Genomic DNA, 24903 nt, shown 5'->3' with positions numbered 1-24903 from the left:
AGGACAAAACGCGAATAGACTCCAGCGTTGGTTTCTTCGGTCAGCCCACGCCTCCTGCCTCAGCATAACGCCACTCCCTCCCCGCCAAGTGGCTCTTGTTCTGGAGGCGGGACCGAGTTCTCCGGTGGCCCCTGGAGGCTCTAGGCTGCGAGCTCTGGGAGGCTGGGAGGGGAGTGAGGGGAGGGGCGCTGACTGGGCAGTCCAAAGAGGAGGGGGCATTTAATAGGCTCGCCCAGCGCCTGGTTTGCTGCACCGCGAGTGGCTGCGGTTAGCGAAGCAGCCTGCTACCTCGCGCCACTTCTCCACGACAAAATTTCGTCTGTGCACTTGACAGCGATCGGACTAAAGCTCCCAGAGCGCGTTTTGCTTAGGGAGGAACAGGTAGGAGGTGCAGGCTGCCCTGTGCACGCTTGCTACTCTGGGAGGAGTCTCCACGACTTGGTTGGCTGTCCTTTCTGGTAGCTGCCCGTTGTCCCGGGCGTTGGTTTGTGGGCTATAAGGGGACAGTGCCTGCCGTGGGAGCCGGGCTAAGTCCCATCCCAGAGCGCGGCTGTGCGCGGCCCGGCGCCATGCTTCTGCTGGGAGTCTCAATCCTGGCTCTCGCCTGGCGACCTGCTGGCAGCTCCGAGCCAGAGTGGGAGGTGGTCGTTCCAATCCGACGGGACCCGGACATCAATGGCCGCCACTACTACAGGAGGGGTACGGAGGACTCCGGGGATCAGGGTCTCATTTTTCAGATCACAGCTTTCCAGCAGGACTTTTATCTACACCTGACGCCGGATGCCCAGTTCCTGGCTCCCGCCTTCGCTACTGAGTATCTAGGTGTCCCCCTCCAGAGGCTCACCGGCAGCTCTCTAGACCTGCGACGCTGCTTCTATTCCGGGTACGTGAACGCGGAGCCAGACTCCTTTGCTGCTGTGAGCCTGTGCGGGGGTCTCCGCGGAGTCTTCGGTTACCGAGGCGCAGAGTATGTCATTAGCCCTCTGCCCAACGCCAGCGCGCCGGCGGCGCAGCGTCACAGCCAGGGCGCACACCTTCTCCAGCGCCGGGGTGCTCCTGTAGGGCCTTCTGGAGACCTCACCTCTCGCTGCGGGGTGGCCTCAGGCTGGAACCCCGCCATCCTGAGGGCCCTGGACCCTTACAAGCCACGGCGGACGGGCGTGGGGGAGAGCCCCAGCCGGCGCAGGTCAGGGCGCGCCAAGCGCTTCGTGTCTATCCCACGGTACGTGGAGACACTGGTGGTGGCGGACGAGTCAATGGTCAAGTTTCACGGCGCGGACTTGGAACATTATCTGCTGACGCTGCTGGCAACGGCGGCGCGACTCTACCGCCACCCCAGCATCCTCAACCCCATCAACATCGTTGTGGTGAAGGTGTTACTCCTAGGAGATCGTGATACTGGGCCCAAGGTCACAGGCAACGCAGCCCTGACTCTGCGTAACTTCTGTGCCTGGCAGAAAAAGCTGAACAAAGTGAGCGACAAGCACCCTGAGTACTGGGACACAGCCATCCTCTTCACCAGACAGGTGAGTCCATCTGTCACTTTTTAGGACTCAACCCCATTTTCTTAGGGTCATTGCGTTTAGCTCTCCAAAGTCCCCTTTTGCCCCTTAATGCTTCCTTTAAATTGGTGTCTTCCGAATTCTAGCGTTGGAAGTTCTAATTAGAGCCCTCTCCTAAGCTCAGCAGAGGTCCACCTCACGTGCTTCTGGGAGGTAGGAGGAGCGCCTGCTTCTTCCGAAGGTGTTGTCCTGATGCAGCCAATCAGCACCTTCTGTATTAGGCGCTAAGGGGCTGGAACCCGGGAAGTGCCGCCCCTGAGCTGTAGTTTGTCTTCAAGGCCGATAGGAGGCGCTATAAGGATGGCGTTGTAGATGGTGGGAATGGGAACTGCCTTTCCTAGGTGGGTGGCCAAATTTTCTCTGACATCTTCTAGCAGGCTTACTTTTGCAGGATATAGTACTGGAAGGTGATTCAAGGTCAGTGCTGCTACATTTCTAGTGGGCAACATGTCATCCTTTCTCTGTCTTGGGTCTGGGAATCCTGGATTGAGGTGGAGGGGAACGCTGCAATAGTCTGTGGGTTGCTGTGAAAGACCAGACTTAAGCATATACTCCATGGCTGCTTCTCCCTACATCCTTCTTTGTTGGGCCTCGTCCAGTGGCTTCCATAGTGTGAGCATGCAATCTAGTAAGGGCACCTGTTTGGAACTATTTCACTTGGAGTCTCACTTAGAACGGAGCCCGGGAAACCGTCTTCCAATTTTCTCCGACCCTTGTTGGTAGACGATGACCCGTTTGCCCAGCTGTAGTATAAGCAGCAGAGCAGACAGGACAGCTCATGTTCCAGTCCTAAGACCCTCCCTTGAGGGCAGGGCTCCCTCTCTGCCCTTGCTGTTGCGAGGTGGTGGTGGTGTGAGCGTAGTCAAAAGCATTTGGACATTCCAGCTGCAGGTCTGGAAAGACACTGAATTGGGACTAGAGAGATGAACCCGGATGGGTGAAGACAGGCTTGTCTTCTTTATGTCTTTACTCAACCTTCTATCTCAAGAAGCTATCAACTGGTGAACGTTTAGAGCCCTAAGTGTTGACTCAAAGGTTGGGCACTACCACGATCTGGATTCCTGAAATTCCTTAGACACTGGAGGAAAAGAGTCACCCAAGGGCCCCGCTTTCTGTGCTTTTGGGAACCGTGACTTGAATCCTGACAGTGCTCTTGTTTTTTCATTATCATAACCACAACGCTATGGCCACAGTACATGGTTCTTGGTTACCTCCATGCCGCTAACTCTCCTTGCTTCTAAATGGCCACTTAGAGTTGGTCTGGCGCCCACGAGCTGGAGCCGGAGTCTTCCACAGTAACCCATTTGGCACAGCCAGTCCTTTCCTGCAATGGAACTTCCTTCTTTCCCAGCCTCTTCTCCTCCCACCACCTGGTTTCTCTAGGGAGGTCTTTGGCCTGAGCCTTGTTTCCTTGTGTTTGCTCATTCTTCCAACTGAGGTCTGTTGAGCGCCGGCCGCAGCCCAACACAAGAAGTCCTGCTTGAGTCATGGGGAAACTGCAGAAGAGGCTTCAACTTCTGCACCCAGAGCAGCTCTGCAGTCAGATTTCTGGGAGAAAAAGCAAAGGCCAAGAACAGGATCTCTTAATGGGTAAAGCAGCTGTTGTCCCATCTGCTACCTGAGATGCCCCTGTGGAGGTCGCTCCCTGGCTCTAGAATAACAGACCTCAGTCCAGTTGTTAAGGCTGAGTTTTGGACCCAGTCCCAAGAAGAAGAGCCCCTGCCGGGAGAGTAGGGCATGCCATCAGAAGGAGATGGCCTTTTTGAAGAAGCAATCAAACAGCATGGAGCGTGGCAGCTTCTGTTTCTCAGTGGTGTGCTAGACCCCCAGGGGGCCATGTCATCTGTGCATAATGGGTACAAGCTGCATGACCACTTGGGTCAGAAGTGGTGATGTGCAAGATGTGACTGTTAGAAGCTGTTTTTCTCTTAGGCATTTAGAGGGCAAAGCCAGAGAGCAGGGAGTCTGTGTTGGCAGGCCCATCATCAAGGTATGTGTGTCATGCTTGTATAAACAGCTCCTCCCCCACCTCCTTGCCAGCACAGATTTTGGGGCCTGCTGTACTCTCAGAGTCTTAGAAACTTCTCATTCCTGAGTCACCTCCACCCCCAATCTCCCCGGGGAAGGTACAGTATTGGATGAGAACATGGACAAACAGCTGTTCTTTCTAGAGCAAGACAAATGTGATCTCCAGGAACCTTAGCTGTCCGGAAGAGAGAATACATTGATCATACAACAAGTGTTTTGACAATTGGAAGAGTTTCTGTAAAGATTCAGAATAAGTTCATGGACAAAGAGTGCACATCTGATTTTGCAAAGCAGCCAGCCTCCAGGCTCATAACAGCAGGGTGAGGTCAGCCCAGGAAAGGAGCGAGGATCAGAGCCAGAGTCATTCTCACTTATTTCTATGAGGAGCACAACATCTCTGGCTTCTCATTGCACCAGCTGCAGATGCAGGTATTTACTGCTGTGACTCGGTAAACCCCGATTTCCTGAGTCTTCCTTGGTTTTAGGTCCAGTGCCTCTGTTGTTTCAGTAACCCTTCATGGTAAAATAGCTTTTGTGCATTCACTCATACATTCTCTTGGTACTTCTTGAGCATCTATGACTTCCATGTACTATTCTGGCAGAGCTGTACATATGAATAAGGTGTGGGCCTAACCCCCACCCCCAGGAAAGATCAGTGTGGCAAAGAGCTCTCTCTCTCTCTCTCTCTCTCTCTCTCTCTCTCTCTCTCTCTCTCTCTCTTTCTCTGCACTTCTAAGAGATTGGATGCAGAAAGGGCTCCTGGCCCTAGGAGCACTGGAGTGGGGAGAGAAGACTGTTCCTGTGTTGTAAGTGACCTTCACTCTTTCCACCATCTGTTTCACTATTTGTGACATTTCCTCTCTTGACATGACTTCATTTTCATTTTTACGACTTGTCGTTTATGTTTTCCTCCCGCTTTTGCTCATTTTATTTTTCTTTGCTTAGAGTCATTTCACGGAATTCTCCTTCCAGTCTTTAACCTTTTGTTTCCCCTCTATTGCAATTATCCAGGGGAACTCGACTGTCTTTATTTTTATTTTTTTCATCCTTACTCTGAACTTTCTGCTTTCCCATTCCCAAAGTTTGGCACTGATTTTTGTGGTTTTGGTTTTGAGCAGTACCAAGTTGTGTGTGTATGTTTGTGTGTGTGTACCCGCCTAAATGAGTGTAGGTGTCCATGGAGGTCAGACAGGTAAGATTTCCTCTAGAGCTGTGGATGAAGGTGGTTTTGAGCTGTTTGACCTCAGAGCTGGGAACTGAACTTAGATCTTCCACAAAAGCAGTATGTGCTCTTAACTGTTAAGCCATCTTTCCAGGGTCTGTGTGGGAGCATGGGATGGGTGTTTTCTAGATTGTGCAAAGCAGACTCTTTCAGGGAACAGAGCCTAATGTTTTCTATAAATCAAATACTTGCAGCGGGGTATGCATTTAGTGTTCAGATTAAAAGCTATGAATAGTAAGATGATGATTTGTGGGTTATATCCTCCTCCCAGCATGGTAAGAAGGAATTTTTATTTCATCAGGCTCTGTTTTGAAGTCAGACTTTGGAAGATATTAAGAGAGAGGGGACATTTGAACAGTTGGTATTGTCATTTCTTGGTCACAACATGGCAGTGCACCACCTCTTTTGAAATGAGAAAATGGAGGTGGGGAAAAATAGGAATGGTGGACTATAGCTGCTCTGTGTCTTATGGAGTGACTACTCAACTTTTTTTTCCTGCTCCAAATAAGTAAGCCTAATATTAATGGCAGAAGATGGGGTGATGGTGGGGAGAATCCTTCCTTTTGTGTGGCATCTTCCTATGTATCTGAGGCTAGTTTGAGCTCATGGGCTCATGGGATACTACTGCCTCAGCTTTAGCCTGCCCTTATTCCTTCCTCTGTCTGCCCATCTATCCCTCCCTCCCTCCCTGAGTCCCTCCCTCCCTTCCTATCTCTTTTCTTTCCTTTCCTTATCTACTTTCTTCCCCTCCTCTTTTTGATACATTCTTACTATACAGCTCAGGTTGGCCTTAAAGCTCCTGTTCTTCCTGCCTCAGTCACCAGAGTGATGGCTTCCTTTCACCCACCCCTTTTATTAAAGAAATAAAACCCGATTTATTCATTTTATTTTATGTGTAAAAGAAATTTGCTTGCATGTATGCATGTGCATCATATGTGTGCTTGGTGCCCCTGTAGGTCAGAAAAAGGCTCTGGAGCCCCTAAAACTGGAATTGTGGATGGTTGTGAGCCACCATGTGGGTCCTGGGAACTGAACCTAGGTCATCTGCAAGAGCAATAGGTAAAAGCAATAACCACCGAGCCATTACTCCAGCTCCATTCCTTAGTTTTAATCACTGGGTTAGTTAATAAAGATGATTTCTCCTACCTTAGGGATTGCTGTCTACCTTCCTTTAAACTTCACTGTGGCTGTTTCCTTCCCTCCACACTTCAACACTCTTCCCACTGTGTCTTGATTCCTTGACTTGGACACATGGTACAATGGAAAGAATAATTGGCTTGGCGTCAAGCAGAGCTGTGCTTGAATCTCAGCACTTGAACTTCCTATTAACGGACCGTGAGTCAGCTATTTGAACTCCACTGTCCTCATCTTCGAAGGCAAAGCATCATATTCAACTAACCTAGGCACCCAATGGTGGCAGCTGTCATTTCATTATTTTAGCAGTTGCTTTGGCTATGTTTCTTGTTCTTAAGTAAGTATATACAGGTCCCTTGCCAACATGTAAATTTGGAATAGCCTTGATTTAAAGCATTTTGTACCATTGCCCTTGCAAGCATATCATACTTGCCTGATTAATACTCTTGTGTTTGTGTGAGAATTGTGAGTGCCAGCACTTGCCAACTCCTTTAAGGCAGGCATCACATCCTGTCTTTGTAGCCCCTGCTTGGGCCCATGCATCTGGTGGTTCATCAGATGCATGGAAGAAAGGCTCGGGGGAAAGTGCAGGCTGCCTGAAACTGTTGGGTGTTTGGGTACTTTGCCTCTGCCTGGGGACCATTAATCCAGCTTTCAGGCTGTCAGGCTGCAGTGTTGATTTCTTCTGGCATTTCTTTTTGGCTCTCTGCCGCTAGGCTTTGCCCTCGAGGAAGGTGGGGCCCCATGGAGGAGCATGTTAATCCACCCTGGAGTCAGTAGACAGGGTGCACAATCGGGACAGGGTCAGTGTGTCAGTGCAGGTGTGGGGCAAGGAGCCAGCAGCTTGCTCAACCAGCATGGCTTCAGCAGATGCTGCTGTTAGCACTTAATCTAGCCAGTTCCCTCTCCCTAGGACTCTCCTCACCTATGGTCACCAGCACTGTCTTGACCTGGTGGTTAGGGCATGGGGGTGATTGCTTCCCTCTTGAGTATCTTCTGCACCTTCATTCTTGGAGTAGATGCCCCCCAGAAGCAATAAGGAATCCTGCTAGAACTCATCCAAGGGGCTACACTCCCTATCTTTTAACCTCTATTCTGCCTTACTTGCAACTCTGTGCAACCCTGTAAAAACGAGTGTAGTAATGGCATATCTTCTGAAGGGGGATTCATTGAGTAATCCAAGTAGAGCTCGTGCTGCAGTGTCTGGGACGCTGTGGCCACTCAGTAACTGCTAGCTGTCATCATATAGTTGACAAGTACACTCTCCTGAAGTGCTAGTTTCTAGAGAGGTTCAGCATTCCTACAAGTGTTGGCTTCTGTTCTTCCTCAACGAGGCAATTCCTGTCCTTTGGCCTATTCTGGTCCCTTGTGGCAATAGGATTTTCTACTTCTGGAAGGATTTATATGATAGTGATACTATATTTGTTAACAGGAATAGTCCACCTTCCAGGATTCACTGCCTAAATTTTTTTTCTTAGGTGCAAGAGCTCTGGATTGTTAGATTTCACTTCTGGAAAAACAAAGCCATCATTAAAAATTGTAAACAAATGGATTTTGTGATGGACAAAATATATGGTGATGCATGGCACAGATTCATGTGGGAAACAAGTCAGGAGCCCAGTTAATGCTTTCTGTTGATGATCATGGTAACCTTCCCAGTAGAATACAATTTGGAGCAAGAATACTGTTGGGTTGGCCCGAATGTAAAAGCTATGAATTCAAGATCCTGAGCTTCACTTAATAAATAGTATATGGCCTTGGGTGTGCAACCTCAGTTTGTCTGCAAAGTGAGAGGTTGGTTCTGAAGTTCTCTGATGGTTCTGGACACTGGAATGTGGTTCTTACAATGAACCCTGGCTCAGGACTTGGTTATATAATAACACATAGTTTTTTTCCCCTGCCAAATTAAAAAATTAATGTGGTTGGATTTTGTGGTTCCCCTTCCCCTTTCCCCTGTGCTGCTGGGAAATAGTGTCTCAGTACCTGCGTGTGTAGCAGGGGAGGTGAGGAAGAGGTCCACAGGGATGGGGGATTTGGGCAGTGGTTGTGTGTGGGAAGCAACGTTGGTAAAGAGGTCTCTGGTCACCACTATGTGCCAGCCTTGTTTACATAAAGCTCCAAACCTGACTAGGAAAAGTTAGGAAAGCAAAGCCCAGGAGGATCAAGTTCTTGGCTAAGATGACTCTTGGATCCTCTGGAAAAGCAGCCGTGACTGTAAGAGAAATGGCAAATTGCCAGAAATAGTGAATCAGGTAGGGACTGGGCTCAAAGATGCATGTATCTTCCCAGCAGAAATAAACAGGGCAGTGTCTGTATTTTAGAGACCGGTGCCTGAGCTAGAGAGGGTAAAGCAATTTGAGTGGCTCTGAGTTCATTCACTAAGGGTGGAGACATTCCGTGCCATAAATGAGGTACAGCTGGGCCCTGTGCAAATGCCGGTGGCTGTTCAAAGCTCCAAATCTCATTTGTCATTTGCTTCCTTGATTGGGCGAAGGGGGACAGAAATTTTGACCCTAGCAGCACATCTTCCCACTCTGAAGATGCTGGTGGCTGGGGCCCCTCTATGCCCTGCTATGCCCTTCCACACAGGTACTTTTCTGGCTTTCCTTGCTCCCTTTGTTTAATCCATGAGGCTGAGGTTTCTCCATAGAAAGAACAGGTTGCTCCTGCTCAGGAAGGGCCTACAGTTGCTTGTCTGTAGTAGGGAGGATCTACTCTCTAAAGAGGAAAGGTACCTTGCTACAGAGACCTCCCCACTGTTACAGGGAAGTTAGGATCCCATGTCAGCTCTTCCTCTGTCCCGGTCACTTCTGAGGGGCAGTGTGGGAACAAGCAAGTGCAGAGGAGCCCATGTTTCCCTGTGAGTTGTATGCTCGGCATGCATCAGTAGATTAGAGGCTCCTTACCATTCATTCCCTTCTAAAAGTAGGTCATGCTGTGTGTTCCTGTCATAACCAACAGGGTCAGGCAGGGCTGAGCAATTAGGATGGGAGAAGGAAGGAGAAGAGGTTCAAGTCATTGGATGGTTCAAGTTCTAGTTGAGAACTGGCACTTCCCCAGAGCAGCAAACTGAGCCCTTAAGGAAAGGAGGCAGTTGGCCAAAGACACACAGCCACTTAGCAATGGGACCTAGATCTCTTGGTTCTCATTCCTGTGTCTCTTGCTTGAGGTCAGCCTGAGTGTGTGGGTGGCCTGGAAGCCACAGAATGTGCTTGTCCTAGAGGGTGTAGGCTTCAACCATAGGGCTGAGACCTCAGGATCACCACCTCCAGCAATTAGGATGTGTGCTTTAGTGTCCACAGACAAATGGTGCTTTGGCCAAACCCCTTAAGGGGTTAAGCTATATATTAAGAAATACATAAACTACTATGCACTTCCTCAATTTCCACTTTCCCTGCTGTCCCTAGCTTGTCTGTGATCTTTTGACAGGTGTTATTTCTTAGGGCTCTAGGGAGGAAGTTTCTGGGAGATGAAGTCTTTGGAAAGGGAAAGGTACCAGGAAAGGAAAGGACGAGAATTTGAGGTCTCTTGTGAAGTTCCTGAAGTGGCACACCATTAGGCAGTATAACAAAGGCAGGGCATGCATAACTCCTGTCACTGACTCTGGCACCTTGGGTTCAGGCTGGTCACCCTTACGATTTTCTCTGGCCAGAAAACTGTTAACTCATTAGGTGTGATTATCACCTGACCGTGGGAAGCCAAGTTTGACTGCTCGGGTGGTAAACTTCTGAGTGCTTTGGATTAAGTTTTTGCTGATTCTCTCTGTACTATGACCACTTTCCTCTCATGCCTTCTGGCCCCACTAACCCTGGTGCTTCCCACTGCCCCCCAGATCATCATATGCATGTACATACACACAGAGACACAGACACAGACACACAGACACACAGACACACAGACACACAGACACACAGACACAGACACAGACACACACAGACACACACACACACACACACACACACACACACACACACAACACACACACACACACACACACACACACACACACAGGACAGAAAGAGACATATGAAGGGAACAAAAGTAGAGTAGAGCTGAGTAGAGCTCTGCATGTATGTTTAGCTCGACGTCCTGGTTTCCACAGGAGAACATGGCAGCTTACTCTCAAGTGTTGCTGAGCCATTGGCTGTGACATCCAAATTACCAGTCATACAGAACCTTAGATTGTAACTCTTTTGTGTGAGTTGAGTCTCCCCAAGCATCAGCTTCTTTGTGGGAGGGGATAACTAGTCATTACTTCAGAGGACTGTAGTGAGGATTAGATAGGTTATACATGTGAAATTTGGACATGGTTTTGGCTCTTAGTGAACCATAGTCATGATTAGTTATGATCCCCAGCCTTAGTTTCTGCCTTTTGTAAATAGATGTGATAATATATCTGCCTCCTAAGACTGTTGTGAGGACCAAATCTCCATATGTTTTAAAGACAATGACAGGAAGAAGAGTATGTTGGTGTGACCTTCTGAGAGGAACAAATTGTACATGAGTGTTGTCCCATTTCCAACTTCTGGGTTCTCAACATTTCTAGATGCATCTATGGCCTATAATACTGAGTCAAGCTTTTGAGATTTCTATCCATGGAGTCCCATTTTTCATCTTAGCATCCCAGAAATACTTCCTAATACAGTGTGCTGCTGGGAAGCCTAGCTTCTGTACCATCAGGGTTCTAGATAAAAAAGAGGGACCCTCCCACTTAGGTGATGGTCTCTATCTTTTATCCCTAGCAGCCTTCAGCCCTTGTTCCCCCTGAGCTTTGGTAGTTCATTAAACTGTGTGTAGACAGTGGCTCAGGGCCACCCTTCTCTGCTTCCTGTCAGCTCAAGAAAGCCAAGTGTCTGGCTGGGGTAGATCCTTGGCTGGCCAGCCTATGGCTGAGAATCTGAACTTAATACAGAGTGGTCCAAGAGGCAGTCACTCAACAAAGACAGGGACTGCTCAGAGCTGCCTGTGGATGGGGAACATGGTTGCTTTCTACCCGCACATGCCTCAGAGAGCTGTGATCAGAACCCCACCCTGCTGTGGGAGTCATTATTTTTCTGACCTTCTCTATATAAAGCTGTGGCCCTTGTAGTCTAATTTTGTACCTCCTAATTTCCTCCCACAGGACTTCCCTGTGTTGGCTACAGTCTTCTCAGTGAGCCACACAGCTTTCTTCTGGGGGCCATTTCCTTCAGCCTGGGCTGATTCCATGGACAGCCCAACGAGCCTTTAGCAAGAAAAACCTGGCTGAAAGATGCTGGGTTGGATGACAGCTGCAAGGCCCATAGGATACCCTTTATTTTCTTCAGGCACCTTCTGTTGCCATCTCTAACTTTTGTCTGGATTTGCTTCTCCTCCACCTGGCAGGACCTATGCGGGGCTACCACCTGTGACACCTTGGGCATGGCTGATGTGGGCACCATGTGTGATCCCAAGAGAAGTTGCTCTGTCATCGAGGATGATGGGCTTCCATCAGCCTTTACCACTGCCCATGAGCTAGGTAAGGGTGGAGGGGAGGGAAGGTGACCTCTGGGGTTGACCTGGATTTGTGCTGGGTGCTTTTATGGGAGGGGAAGCATTTATAATTGAATTATCATATTTTGGAGCTGAAGGAATCCTTTCCTGGGACCAGGAAAGGTGCCTTGGCATTGGCTTTAATCTTTCTGATTGCTGTAGCCCAGTTGACACTTGGGTACTTTGGGGGATAATACCGTAAAGGAAAGGTGACACCCCGCTGTTCTTACATGGCTCACAGCCTGGTGGAGAAGATGGGAGACACAAACTTGTATCTTACAAGACACAAGTTAGTCCCTAGGACATCTACAAAGAAGACAATGGATAGTGCCAGTAACCAGCTTGAAAACCATCACGGGGTTTTCTTGCTTCTCCCATTTCCTCTTGCAGCCCCTCTTGCCTGTGCTCAGTCCTTTGCTCCTGTCTCCTGAATCCTCCTGTTTCATCCCACAGGCCATGTATTCAACATGCCTCACGACAATGTGAAGGTGTGTGAGGAGGTGTTTGGGAAGCTCAGAGCCAACCACATGATGTCTCCAACACTCATCCAGATTGATCGTGCCAACCCCTGGTCAGCCTGCAGTGCTGCTATCATCACCGACTTCCTGGACAGCGGGCATGGTAAGCCAGAAGACAGAGAGGAGCAGGGCTGAGTGGGAAGGCCTTCATCACTCTCCTTGGTGACAGTGTTTACCACCTCTTTAGATGTCCCCTGTACCCGAAAAATGACAAAGAATTCTGACATGGGTCTATTCTAGCTGCTCCTTACTTTACTTTTTCTCTACCATTTAGATTCTAAGCCAGCCAGGCCTCATTTCCCCGGTTTGTCCTAACAAATGTCCTTGAATCTGTGCAGGTGACTGTCTCCTGGACCAGCCCAGCAAGCCCATCTCCCTGCCTGAGGACCTGCCTGGCACAAGCTACAGTTTGAGTCAGCAGTGCGAATTGGCCTTTGGGGTGGGCTCTAAGCCCTGTCCCTATATGCAGTACTGTACAAAGCTGTGGTGCACTGGCAAGGCCAAGGGGCAGATGGTGTGCCAGACCCGCCACTTCCCCTGGGCAGATGGCACCAGCTGTGGTGAGGGCAAGTTCTGCCTCAAGGGGGCCTGCGTGGAGAGACACAACCCAAACAAGTACCGGGTGAGCTCTTATGTCAGAGAATGCTGGGAGAGGGATGGGCCTGGGCCTCCACTGCCTTGGTCTTCTATGGAAGCTGCTGGTCTCACTATGATTGTGCCACATTGCATTATAGTGCCTCCATTCCTGTCTGTGGTCTCCTCTCTCTCTCTCTCTCCTCTCGTGTGTGTGTGTGTGTGTGTGTGTGTGTGTGTGTGTGTGTGTGTGTGTGATGCATGTATGCATGTATACTCTTTTTAAGTGTATTTGCCAGAGATTTATGTCAGGTTGTTTTCTTCAATTGATTTTCCACTTTATTTATTGAGAAAGGGTCTTTCATCTAATCTAGAACTTTCTAGTGAGCCCATGGGTTATACCTAACCTGCTCTGTAACACTGAGGTCACAGGCACACATTACACCCAACTTTTATGTGGGTGCTGGAGGTCTGAACTTATGCCTTATACTTGCTTAGCAAGCACTTTCTCCACTGAGCCACCTCCCCAGTTCTCTCTCTCTCTCTCTCTCTCTCTCTCTCTCTCTGACACTAAGACTAGAGAAACACTACAGTAAGCCAGGCTTTACGTACATGAGATAAAGCTTGTGGCAGGACTGGGGACTCTCAGCTCCAAGCCCTGAGCTTTCTTGTGTAGGTAGGCTCTGGGATAGAACTGAAGGTCTTACCATGAGTCTTTGCTCTCTCACTCTGTCTTTCTTCCCTCATCAATCACTTCCATATCCAGGGAGGTGGGTTCACATGGATGAACCAGGTGTAGGGATGAAATGAAGCAAAACCCTGGGCATCTTGGGTTCAGCCACAGTTGTGCCTTTTTTTTTTAATTAGCTGAAATATAATTGAACAAAAGTTTTCCCCCAGATAAACAAGATTATCAATTAAGGTGGACCAAGCCCACCAAAATATTCTCTGAATGTAATTCAGAATTTATATTCTTTAGGTCTCATGTTAGGAAACAAAGAAACCTGTACTTTCCCAGGCAGGAAGGAGTCCATCCTTGACCCTGGAGATGACTGCCCTTTTCTTACCCTTTTCCATAGTTGGGAGAGGACACAGTACAGAGTTTCAAAGAAACAACCTTACAAATAATCATTTACCAAGAATCCAAACCATCCATTGTCTGGAAATGAATGTGGTACAGAATTATTTTCTTAAAACCTTTTTTTTGTGACCTGGGAATATGTATTTAACTAAACCTTCAATTACTTACTAGGCCAAATCCATAGAGTTCAGGGGTTAAGGAAACCTCTGTGATGAGAAAACAAAATGTAACAGGCTGCCAGAGACCACAGTCTAGTGTGAGTTGTCATCAGGGTATAAGACAGAGGCCTGTGTTCCGTATTAGGAAAGATGGGCAGAGTATATCATGGAAGAACTGAGGGTGAGAGATTAAGAACAATCGGAGGCCACTGAGGAGCCTTTGAGGAGGAGGAAAGCTTTGAGGGGCAGCAGGATATCAATAGGTAGAGGGAAAAATGCCAGAAGTGGGCCTTGTGAAAGATGGTGGCAGCAGGCTGCTTGCTATGCCTTTAGGCAAGAAGCTTGGGAGCAAGGTTGTATTTGGCTTGATGGTCAAGCCGATGAGCTCAGACTAGTAGGTTCTGAGGACAGGTGTGTCATGATCAGCTTCTTCTCTCCAGAAGAGGAGTCCAGAGGATGTTGGACATAGGCAGCATTGCCAGGATACACAATCTCTCCACTATAATCTCAACCTCTTTTCTGACCAGCCACTTCACCACCCTGTGAGCTGAAACCTGTCCCTTCGTGGGGGACATTACCCTGATCAGCCAAAGCCCAATGGCTTAGCCTATAAATGATTGCAGCGTTGAGGAAGCCCTTCAGCTTTCCTGCTCATAGCATCTGTCCAACCACAGTGTCCCATCTTCACACTTATTTCCATCTAGGTTTTGGATTCCAGAAACTCTTCAGTCTGGACCTGTAGTTGCTCATACAACTGTCGGTCTTTGTTTCCTTCTGCAATGAGACTGCAACCCATTGTTAAAATTCCCCCTCCCCATCTCTCCGTGTCATAATCTCTTAGGTTAGTCACCAACTTGGCTCAGTCCAGTTCACTATGTGAGCCTGCCTAGGTGAATGTGGCTGGAGTAAAATGTACAACTGTGCTCATGGGTCTCAGTTTAAATAAAAAACCTGGAAACTCAAATGGGCCGATAATGCACACAGGGGACAGGGATCAACCTTGGGTGTCATTCCTCGTGCACACTACATAAGCTGTGTGCCACTGAGCCACATTTCCAGCTCTGAACTACCTCTATGTTTAAGTGAATCTTGGCAAGTCCATTTGGACACCTGATAAACATTTTAAACATGGCAGTCATAAAACCTGGCTCCTCACCACATCCCCCAAACCTGCTTTGGCAACCGCACCTTCCCCTTGTTTATGCCAAAACCCATTTGCTCATACACTTAACATCTGATATCTCAGCAGTTCCCATTGACCCTGTATTCAAAATCGACCCAGAACCTCATTTCTCACTGCTTCCTTGCTGTCAAACTGTTCCAGGCCACATTCCCTCTTCTCTGGAATTTGGCAGTTTCTCCACATCTGCTCTCTATATTTCTGATCTTACAGACTGTCATGAACAGAGCAGCCAGTGGGATCCTTTTAAAATAGGAGTTAGGCTATAGCACTTTGCTGCTTGTACCCTACAGGGCCTTCCTACTCAGCTTGGAAGGAGACAGTTTAGTCTCTGCTTCCACTGCATACTTCTGATTTCCTACCCACTCTGCTGTGATGACACGGGGCCCTCCATGCATTCTTTCCTGGCCACATCTCTTGTTTCCCTGCTTCGAGTGCTCTTCCCATAGTATCTACCTAGCTCATACCCATAGTTATTTGAGGCAGGTGCATGTCTGAGAACCCAGAAGCCTCGTACACAGAGCAGTCTACCTCATAAAGGCTCCTGTTAGCACTACTGCCTCCTACCCTTTTTTTTTTTTGTTTTTTTGAGATGGGGTTTCTCTGGGTAGCTTTGGAGCCTATCCTGACACTCACAGAGATCCGCCTGCCTCTGACTCCCGGGTGCTGCTGCCTCCTTCTTTTAACCTCATCAGATACACACAATGTCCAGCTCATTTTTTATTGGCTGTCTTTCCTCTCACTGGGCTGTAGTGGCTTCCAGGGCAGGGACTTACTGCGTCTAGTGCCAGGTATATAGTAGGAAGTCAGTTTAGTGAATGAATGGATGATTGGCAGGTGCACAATGAAAGTTTTTGTACAAATTGGTGGAAAAATTCTATCAAATAGATTTTTGTCTACAGTTCTGGATACTGCAGAGAAGGTGTGATATGAAGGCCTAGGCACAGCCACTCCTTTAGATGGTCACTGCTGACTTTAGAGAGAGCCACGTGCAGACAAGCTCAGGCCAGGGAAGAGCAGCCACAGAGATGACTCTTAGAACATGAAGGAAGGAACATTAACACTTTATGCACATAGTTCCTGCATAGGACCATGTAGTCTGGCCACTTTATGGATGCTCTGTGAGCGACAGCTGTATTCCCAGCTCAACCATGTCTCTAAGGCCAGCTGACACATGTTCAGGGAGAGAGGAACCATTCTACTATCATCCTACACATAAAACAATGAAGATTAAAAATCCTCTGCCCTCTTAAACAAATGAACAAATAACAAACTCACTGTGTAAATCCCAAAGCTGGACAGCAGCTTAGGGTTGCTTCATTCTCTCTAACACACCTTCTCCCAGCACAAATGTTAGCACTGCTGGTACATGTGTTGCCTTGAATTTTCTCAAAGGCAGTCCTGAAGGAGGTCAAAATCATTCTGGTTTGGTAGAGAGTCAAAATGATAGAACATTTACACATAAAAATGTTACAGCACCCATGGCAACATTGTGTATCGACTCTGCTGTTGGTTGCACTTGCCCAAGGTTTGGAGACAACTGTAGATACACTAACTTCATGAAGGGAAGTCATTGAAATCCTTCATGGAGGCAGGCCAGGGGTTTTCATACATGCCACCCAATTTGAATCTTCCAATCAACCCCAGATCTGAGTGCTTCTGGCCTCATTTTGTGTTGGCGAAACCTCAGGAGGTTTGTCTACAAGCTAAGCCCACTCCTGCGGAGCAGGCAGAGGCAGTTGTGACACTCTGTTGGTCGACTGGCTTTATAGCCTAAGATGCCTCTTCCCAGAACTCTCATTTCTAACTGGGAACAGTTGGTGTTTGCTGATGAATCAGTTTAAGTGTTGGGTGGGTCTTGAACATACAGATTGTTTGCTTATCATTTTTTTTCAAACCTCATGATACAAAGTGGACTTCATTCTAGCGAGGTGGGCTGGGAACTCATAGGTTTTAATGGGAGCTTTTGTAGGTGAGGGGCTGGGTGTGGCACCTGGGCTTGCTGTAGTATAACTTGCTTTTCCACACAGGTGGACGGTTCTTGGGCCAAGTGGGAGCCTTATGGCCCCTGTTCTCGCACCTGCGGTGGGGGCGTGCAGCTAGCCCGGAGGCAATGCAGCAACCCCACCCCTGCCAATGGTGGAAAGTACTGTGAGGGAGTGAGAGTGAAATACCGATCTTGCAACCTGGAGCCCTGCCCCAGCTCAGGTGAGACACAGGACAGCAGAAGCCTGGGCCTCTGGGCTATGTGCCTGAAGGTCACTCTTGGCCACACATCTTGCAATCTAGATCTCAGTTCCCAGGATAGAGCGTGGGATGAGCAAAGTGCAGACTCCCCTTGGCATCATTCCTTCAGCTATTCAGCTTTGGTGAGGGTGCTTTCTTCTTGCTGCTCACATGGGAGGCTGACTGGCGCAAGGGATGGGCCTCTAGAAGTTTTCATAGTTTATTACAAGCCTATCTTTTAAGCAGGAATCTAGGGGCCATGACCTTTGTGGGAAACATTTACATTTTAATTTCCAATGATGCTTCTAGCTAAACTTAGTCTTTCTTCAAATTAGAAATTTAGCACATCTTAAAAAATTATTTATTTATTTATTTATTTATTTATTTATTTTTATTTGAGACAGGGTTTATTGTATATCCCTGGCTGATATGAAACTCACAAAGATCTGCCTAAAGAGATCTGAGGTTAAAGGCATGCACCATCATGCCCAGCTCAGCACTTTTAAATTCACCTTTCCATCTAAAATTCAATATTTCTTTCACTTGGGCAATGAAGGATAACAGCGGTATAAATATCTGTGACTTTGTCATCAGTTAAAACTATGAATGTGTTTAAATGGTACTTCAGTTGTTGAAGAATTCTCAAAATGCCATTACGTTCAACCTAACCTCAAAATCATAGTAGTTGTATGAGTCATCATTGAGTATTGTTTTTTTTTAATGCATTACAAAAATTACATACATCAGAAGTATGTTTCAAAGTATATTGATAGTTGCTCATCAATAGAATTGGCATTCTTGTAAATGATTTGTGTAATGCATTTAACAATGTAATGAGAAGGGTTTCATCATCCAAAAAATGTTTGGACACCCATTAAAGGGGGAATTTGAGTCTAGCTACTGGAGAAGGTGGCATATTGTTTATGGGGTGTCTTATTCTGTACTGTATGTTCTGGTTCCAGGCTGCTTTACTATTTTAAGATAGAAATGACTGTCACATGGCAGAGGGGCTTTTGAAGCTGGGGACCTCTGGTAGAGATGCTGTCTTTTGTATCATCCTTGGCTCCTCTTTTAGCATCCTTTATGTGTTTTCTTCCTGTCCAGCCTCTGGCAAGAGCTTCCGGGAGGAGCAATGCGAAGCTTTCAATGGTTACAATCATAGCACCAACCGGCTCACCTTAGCTGTATCATGGGTACCCAAGTACTCAGGTGTGTCACCACGTGACAAATGCAAGCTCATCTGCCGAGCCAATGGCACTGGCTACTTCTATGTGCTAGCACCCAAGGTGAGTGTGCAGGGACAAGAGGGGCAGTAGGGTCTAGTCTTCACAGGAGCACCTCACTGAACTTCCCCTCTCTTCTTTCTCTGGGGATACCGCAGGTGGTGGATGGTACCCTGTGTACTCCTGATTCCACCTCTGTCTGTGTCCAAGGCAAGTGCATCAAGGCTGGTTGTGATGGGAACCTGGGCTCCAAGAAGAAGTTTGACAAATGCGGTGTGTGTGGTGGAGATAATAAGAGCTGCAAGAGGGTCACAGGTCTTTTCACCAAGCCCATGTAAGTTCTGGACCCTGGAGGGTACAGGCAAGGGGAATAGAAGTGGTATTGGTGGAGGTGGAATTACTCCTAGGCATTGAAAGCTTGGGTTAGGGTGGAGTGAATGTTACAATGGGCATATCATTACTATTGAGGATACTCATACTCTTTTTGGGCTGATAATCCGTCTATGTATTTACCTATCCATCCATTCAGCCAGCAAACAAAGGTGAATGCATGAAGAAGACACACTCCAATGGGAGATGAGATTCAGGGAGTTGGAAATATTGTTAGGATCCATCTAGCATTCTAGAGCTAGACTGTGCTGGCTAGTTTTATGTCAACTTAACTCAACTTACCTCAATTTAGAGTTATCAGAGAGGAGGGAGCCTCAGTTGAGAAATTGCCTTCATAAGATCAGGCTGTAGGCAAGCCTCTAGGATATTTTCTTAATTAATGATTGATAGGGGAGAGCCTGGCCCATGGTGGATGATGCCACACCTGGGGTGATGGTCCTGCTTCTAAGAAAGCAAGCTGAACGAGCCAGGAAGTAGCACTTCTCCATGGCCTCTGCATCGGTTTCTGCCTCTAGGTTCCTGCCCCATTTGAGTTCCTGTCCTGATTTCCTTCAGTGATGAACAGTGATGTGGAAGCCTAAGCCAAACTCCTGGCCTCCCTGAGCTGCTTTTGCTCAGGGTGTTTCATCACAGCAATAGTAACCCTAACTAAGAAAAGGACAGAGGTGTTTTCCCATCTCAGTTCTCTGATTTTTGCATGACCTTGGGCAAATATTTATTCTTCAGACTTCTAGACACCCATTTGTAGATGAATTTCATATTCAGTCTCATGAGGAGTAAGGAACTTAATTTTAAAAAGGCAGTACAGTGCCTGGTGTGTAAGAAATGTTTAACACATTCACGAGGGAAAAGAGGTAACATGTTATAGCCACCATGCTCTTGTGGGACTTGTGTTCCTGGCCGTGGGGATTGAGAAGAGAATGAGTGGAGTCTCCACTTCCAGGGAAATGTACCCCCAAATTAGCATCTTTTAGTTCAAACTCCAGAGTCTACAGCTCAGCAGCTGGAACTTTATGAGGTTGACCACACTGTTCTTTGGAAGTCCCCACCTATGTTCTGGAAGAAGCAGGATGAGCAGAGTACTGGAGATTTCAGTTGGGAGCCAGGTTGATTAGCCTAAAAATTCATGGGTCCAAGTGCTGAAGATAGAAAGACCAGATGGGCTTCCTGGAGTTGACTATCCCCTCTGGACATTACATCCTCTATTGAGCCCCTAGGGGTGATGTACCAGGAAGTCCCCAGCTCCTTTTCTTGAACTTAGTTGCTGCTGATGCAGAGTTTTAAAGAAGCCTTTTTGAAGGACATACAGCAGGGTGGTTCCAAGAAGGGTCAGAGGAACTAGATGGAGCCTGAGAAAGCATCTACCTTAACCCACCCTGTGTGGATGAGGATGTTGGGACCCAGAACAACCAGTTGACTTAGTTAAAGGGGACTGGTCTCTGAGTCAAGGCCGAATCCCTCACCTTGACTCCAAGGTCATTACTCTGATTTCACCTAATAACCATCCTTGGACTTGAGCTCTGTATACTTACATCCTCTCTGTGCTCCTCCGAATTGCTGATGCCCATTGAGTCCTGTGTGTCAGGTGCTTTGTCCCGTGATTTAGGTTCTGTGGGCTTCTTTACCCTGGGATAGTTCCGTGGTATATGTACTTATGAGCTCTATTTTTCTTTTCTTTCTTTTTTTATTTTTTAAATTTCATTTTACATTTCAACCATAGTTGGGCCTCCCACCCCTCCTCCTGCCCTCCCTTACCTCCCTCCCAGCCCACCCCCCATTCATTCCTCCCATAGGGTAAGGCCTCCCATGGGGAGTCAACAAAACCTGGAACATTAAGTTAAGGCAGGACCAAGTTCTTCCCCGCTGCATTAAGACTAAGCGTGGCATCCCACCATAGGGAATGGGTTATGAGCTTTACTTTTCATGGGCAAGGAAACAGACTTAGAGATGATGAGACATATCAAAGATCAACAGCAACACAAGGGGGAGTGGTTCTTTTTAAGCCACAAACTTGTGTGTTTATTATACTTTGGATTCATCCAAAAGACAAATTTACTGAAGGACAAAAAGATCACCAGGTCCTACAGCCTAGGCTTTCAGCTTTCTGACTCCTTCAGCCCTGGATGGTGGTGGTTCAGCAGCCTTACCCTCCACCTCCATTTTTTGTGATGTATCCCAAACCCACAACTAGTTACTACTTTGAAGGGGATATAGGGTATTAGCTCAAGCATCTGTATAATATACAATCTCTTTACTCTAGGCACGGCTACAATTTTGTAGTGGCCATCCCTGCAGGCGCCTCCAGCATTGATATCCGCCAGCGTGGTTACAAGGGGCTCATTGGGGATGACAACTACCTGGCGCTGAAGAATAGCCAAGGCAAATATCTGCTCAATGGACACTTCGTGGTATCTGCTGTAGAACGGGACCTGGTGGTAAAGGGCAGCCTGCTGCGTTACAGCGGCACTGGCACTGCGGTAGAGAGCCTTCAGGCTTCTCGACCCATCCTGGAGCCCCTGACTGTGGAGGTCCTGTCAGTGGGTAAGATGACGCCACCCCGGGTGCGCTACTCTTTCTATCTGCCCAAAGAGCCCCGGGAGGACAAGTCTTCTCGCCCCAAGGACCCTCGAGGTTCCCCAGTGCTGCGCAACAGTGTTCTCAGCCTTTCCAACCAAGTGGAGCAGCCAGACAACAGGCCTCCTGCACGCTGGGTGGCAGGTAGCTGGGGACCTTGCTCGGTGAGCTGTGGTAGTGGGCTACAGAAGCGAGCAGTGGACTGCCGGGGCTCCCCTGGGCAGCGAGGAGCCTCTGCTTGTGATGCAGCCCATCGACCAGTGGAGAAACGAGCCTGTGGGGAACCCTGCCCAACCTGGGAGTTCGGCAACTGGTCACCCTGTTCTAAGAGCTGTGGCCGAGGATTTAAGAGGCGTCCGCTCAAGTGTGTGGGCCATGGAGGCAGGCTGCTGGCTCGGGACCAGTGTGACCTACGCCGCAAGCCCCAGGAATTGGACTTCTGTGTCTTGAGACCCTGCTGAGGGGACTGTCTCTTTCACTCCTTTATTCTCCACCGGCTGTTGGCTGGTACTGCGGTCAGCTGGAATAGAGGACAGCGGCCAGTGGCCTGTATCACAGTGTCACTCACATCCAGAACAAGGACCATGGGTCTGGGCGAGAGGTTCCTTCCTCCTTGGACTGGGCAGGGGGAAGCTAACTAATGCAGTCTACCTCATGCCCTGCTCCTCGGGGCCCAGTTGTGGGGAGAGGCTTCAACGGATGGGTGCTGGGCAGAAGGTGCTGAATCCCAGCTTCCGAGGAACCTGGAAGTTGGGTGCCTTCCAGGCAGAACTTCAGGGACCTTGGCCCCCCTAATGGAGGCCACAGGCTGCTGGAAGAGCCATGGCCTGCTGCTTGGCACCCTCAGGTGATCCCAGAGCTCTGAGCTATCCCTGAACAAGGCAGGGTTCTCACGGTGCTTTCAGCCTTCTTTCTTTTTGACTGATGTGGACCTAACTAAAATTGTTCAGGGGTTCCTAGAAGCCAAAGGGACAATGAGATCGGGTTCATTTGGGTGCACCTTCCCTGTTTGGATTTGTTCAGGGAATTCCATGTTTGTTCTTCTTCCATCTTGGCACTCCTTGAAAGACCAGCACCTTGTAACCTGGATGGTGGGGCATTAGATCAGCAGGAGGTAGCACTTAAGTGGCTTCCGATGCTTTGTGGGCAGCCAGAGAAACTACAGGGACCTCTTCTTGGTCAAGAGAGCAACTATTGCAAACAGATGCTGCCACTTAAAAGGGAGATGGGTTGGTGGCTGAAGCAGGGAGCACGAGAGATCTAGAAGGTTCTTCTCTCACTGGGGTGAGGATGGGTAGGTGTTGAGCTGTGGGATCTGACTTTAGGGACATCACTCTGGGATGGAGAAAAGGAGTTCAGATGCTTTTTTCATCTTGAGAGGAGTGTGCAAGTGAGCCTGATGAAGACACTGCATAGCCCCAGGGAACTTGAACAGTGACCATAGCCCGTACCCACTACCAGGGGAGTGGGAATGCCTGGGAAGGTGAGATACTCAACACCCATCTTCTAGCAAGTCAGCCTTCTTTCCTGGCGGCTCCTGCCATCTCCCGTGGGCATGCTACATTACATCTCTAAGCCTTCACCTTTCTTGTAGGTAAATGGGGTTCATTGTTTGCTACCTCAGATCATGCTCTCTAGGACAGAAGTAACCTGGTGCTTCCACCACACTCAGTCATTATCATCACAGCTGGATCTGCCCAGCCATAGAGAGGAGTATGTGCATGCTTTCCTGTTTCCCACAGCCTGGCTCTCTGCTGGGACTCTAAATATGAAGACAGAGTTGGGTGGAGCATCTTTTTCTTCAGGTTCCTTGGGATCAGGTTTTAGGAAACACTAAGAATCGATGTCCTGACCTAGGGACACTTGGAAGCCACCAGCAGAACTACTGGAGACCCATCTGTCATTCTTGTAGACTTGTCAGGGAAATAGAAATCCAGGTGTTTCTTATAGCAGGGTATTTCTTGAAGACCCAGAAACTCCAGTGTATATATTATAGGGCATCTTCAAAGAATAGGCAACGTGTCCAAGACCTCAGTGGAGGACCTGATGGAGAAAAGAACAAAACCCTTGTCTTCACTGTGGGGGAGGAAGGCCTGTGACAGTTCTTTTACCTGCTCCCTAGTAGTAGTCAAAATTTACATACCATGGCCAGTGGCCAGTTTAGCCTCTAGGGCAGTGGGTCTCAACTTGTTGGTTGCAACCCCTTTGGGGGTAGAGTGACCTTTTCTGTCACATGTCAGATATCCTGCATGTCAGATATTTACATTACAATTCAAAACAGTAGTAAAATAACAGTTATGAAGTAGCAATGAAAATAACTTTATGGTTTGGGGGTCACAACATGAGGAAGGTTGAGAACCACTACTTTAGGGTGTTATTCTAACCTTGGTCATCTCTGGTATGGAGACCTTGGACAGAACTTCTACAGTGGGTAAAGGGTAGGCAACCCTTTGAGACTGGGCTACAGTCACCATCGAAAGTCAGCGTGAGGGGGAAGCAACCAGTACTTCAGAGCTGTAGTGACAAAAGGACCCCAGGGCCTGAGGCTGAAGGGGAGCCTTGCTAGCTGTGCTTGCTGCATTCTGTCCCTACGAGGAGAGCTGGTGCTGGGTTGGGGGTAGAGGCGGTGGGAAGTGAGGTGCCCTCATTGAGGTGACTGGTTTCTAACAGAGCAGCATTGCTGTCAGCTATTTTACACATTATTTCAAGGAGGGATGGCCACTCTTGTTCCTGACACATGCCAGGTGTCCACACTCTTTTCTGTCACAATAGTTTTTTGTTGTTGTTGTTTTAAAATTTCTTCTTTTTAAAAGAAGTATGACGAAGACAACTTGGGAAGTTTGTCTTGGCTTTGAACATTTTCTGTTAAACTGTGCTGAGCAGAGATGAGGTCAAGGCACAGGTTTCTTGTAATGGAATAAAAAGGCAAAGTGATATCCAAAGCCCACGGAGAAGAACATTCTGGGGGGTGGGGCCTCCAGGAACTTCTTCACTGGGAAGTGGGCTAGAAGAACTTTGGGTTCGAGATCCCTACCCTCTTTTGCCTATTGTGTGCACTGATTGGAAGATTTAGACCCAAATACCCTCTTATGGATCTCGTCGTGTTGGGGGAGGGGCTGGAAGGAGCTCACCTTGGAAGTCAGCTCCTGGAGACTCTAGACACTGTTGTTTGGTAAAGCCCCTTCCCCTTTGGGCTTGCTTCTTTTGCACTTTGTGTGCTGCAGAAGGATGAGAGGGTCTGGGGACTGGCTGAGTGTGTATACTGTGTATACATGGGAGCTGGCTGCTGAGGTGACAGCAACCTACTCCTAATAAATTTGGATGTATTTAAAAACTTGCATTGTGTTCTGTCACTGTATCTCATTCATGGATACACTCTTCATGCTATGGCGGGGTGATGGGGACAACAATGGCAATGGCAGCCCCACCAAACCCTGTGAGGTCTCAGATGATCAGGAGGTAGAGCCCAGGCCAAAAAGCAAAGGGACTGTATCATGAGAGGTGGCAGTAAGTGTGAAGAAGA

The 24903-nt window shown here is 48.1% G+C and overlaps 1 protein-coding gene across 1 annotated transcript; it reads left to right on the top strand.

The window, feature by feature from the left end:
* Positions 1-569: 569 nt before the first annotated feature.
* Adamts15 (ADAM metallopeptidase with thrombospondin type 1 motif 15) lies at positions 570-23988 on the top strand. The gene is made up of 8 exons (XM_027411733.2): positions 570-1526; positions 11311-11443; positions 11911-12078; positions 12314-12597; positions 16998-17175; positions 18298-18479; positions 18575-18750; positions 21067-23988. Exons 1-8 carry the CDS (start codon positions 570-572, stop codon positions 21839-21841), a joined length of 2853 nt encoding a protein of 950 aa, XP_027267534.1. The 3' UTR covers positions 21842-23988.
* Positions 23989-24903: the final 915 nt, after the last annotated feature.

This window comes from Cricetulus griseus, chromosome 4 (genome assembly GCF_003668045.3).
Source record: "Cricetulus griseus strain 17A/GY chromosome 4, alternate assembly CriGri-PICRH-1.0, whole genome shotgun sequence".
NCBI lineage: Eukaryota > Metazoa > Chordata > Mammalia > Rodentia > Cricetidae > Cricetulus > Cricetulus griseus.
The sequence above is the reverse complement of the archived record's forward strand: the minus strand, read 5'-3'. Positions and strand labels throughout refer to the sequence as shown.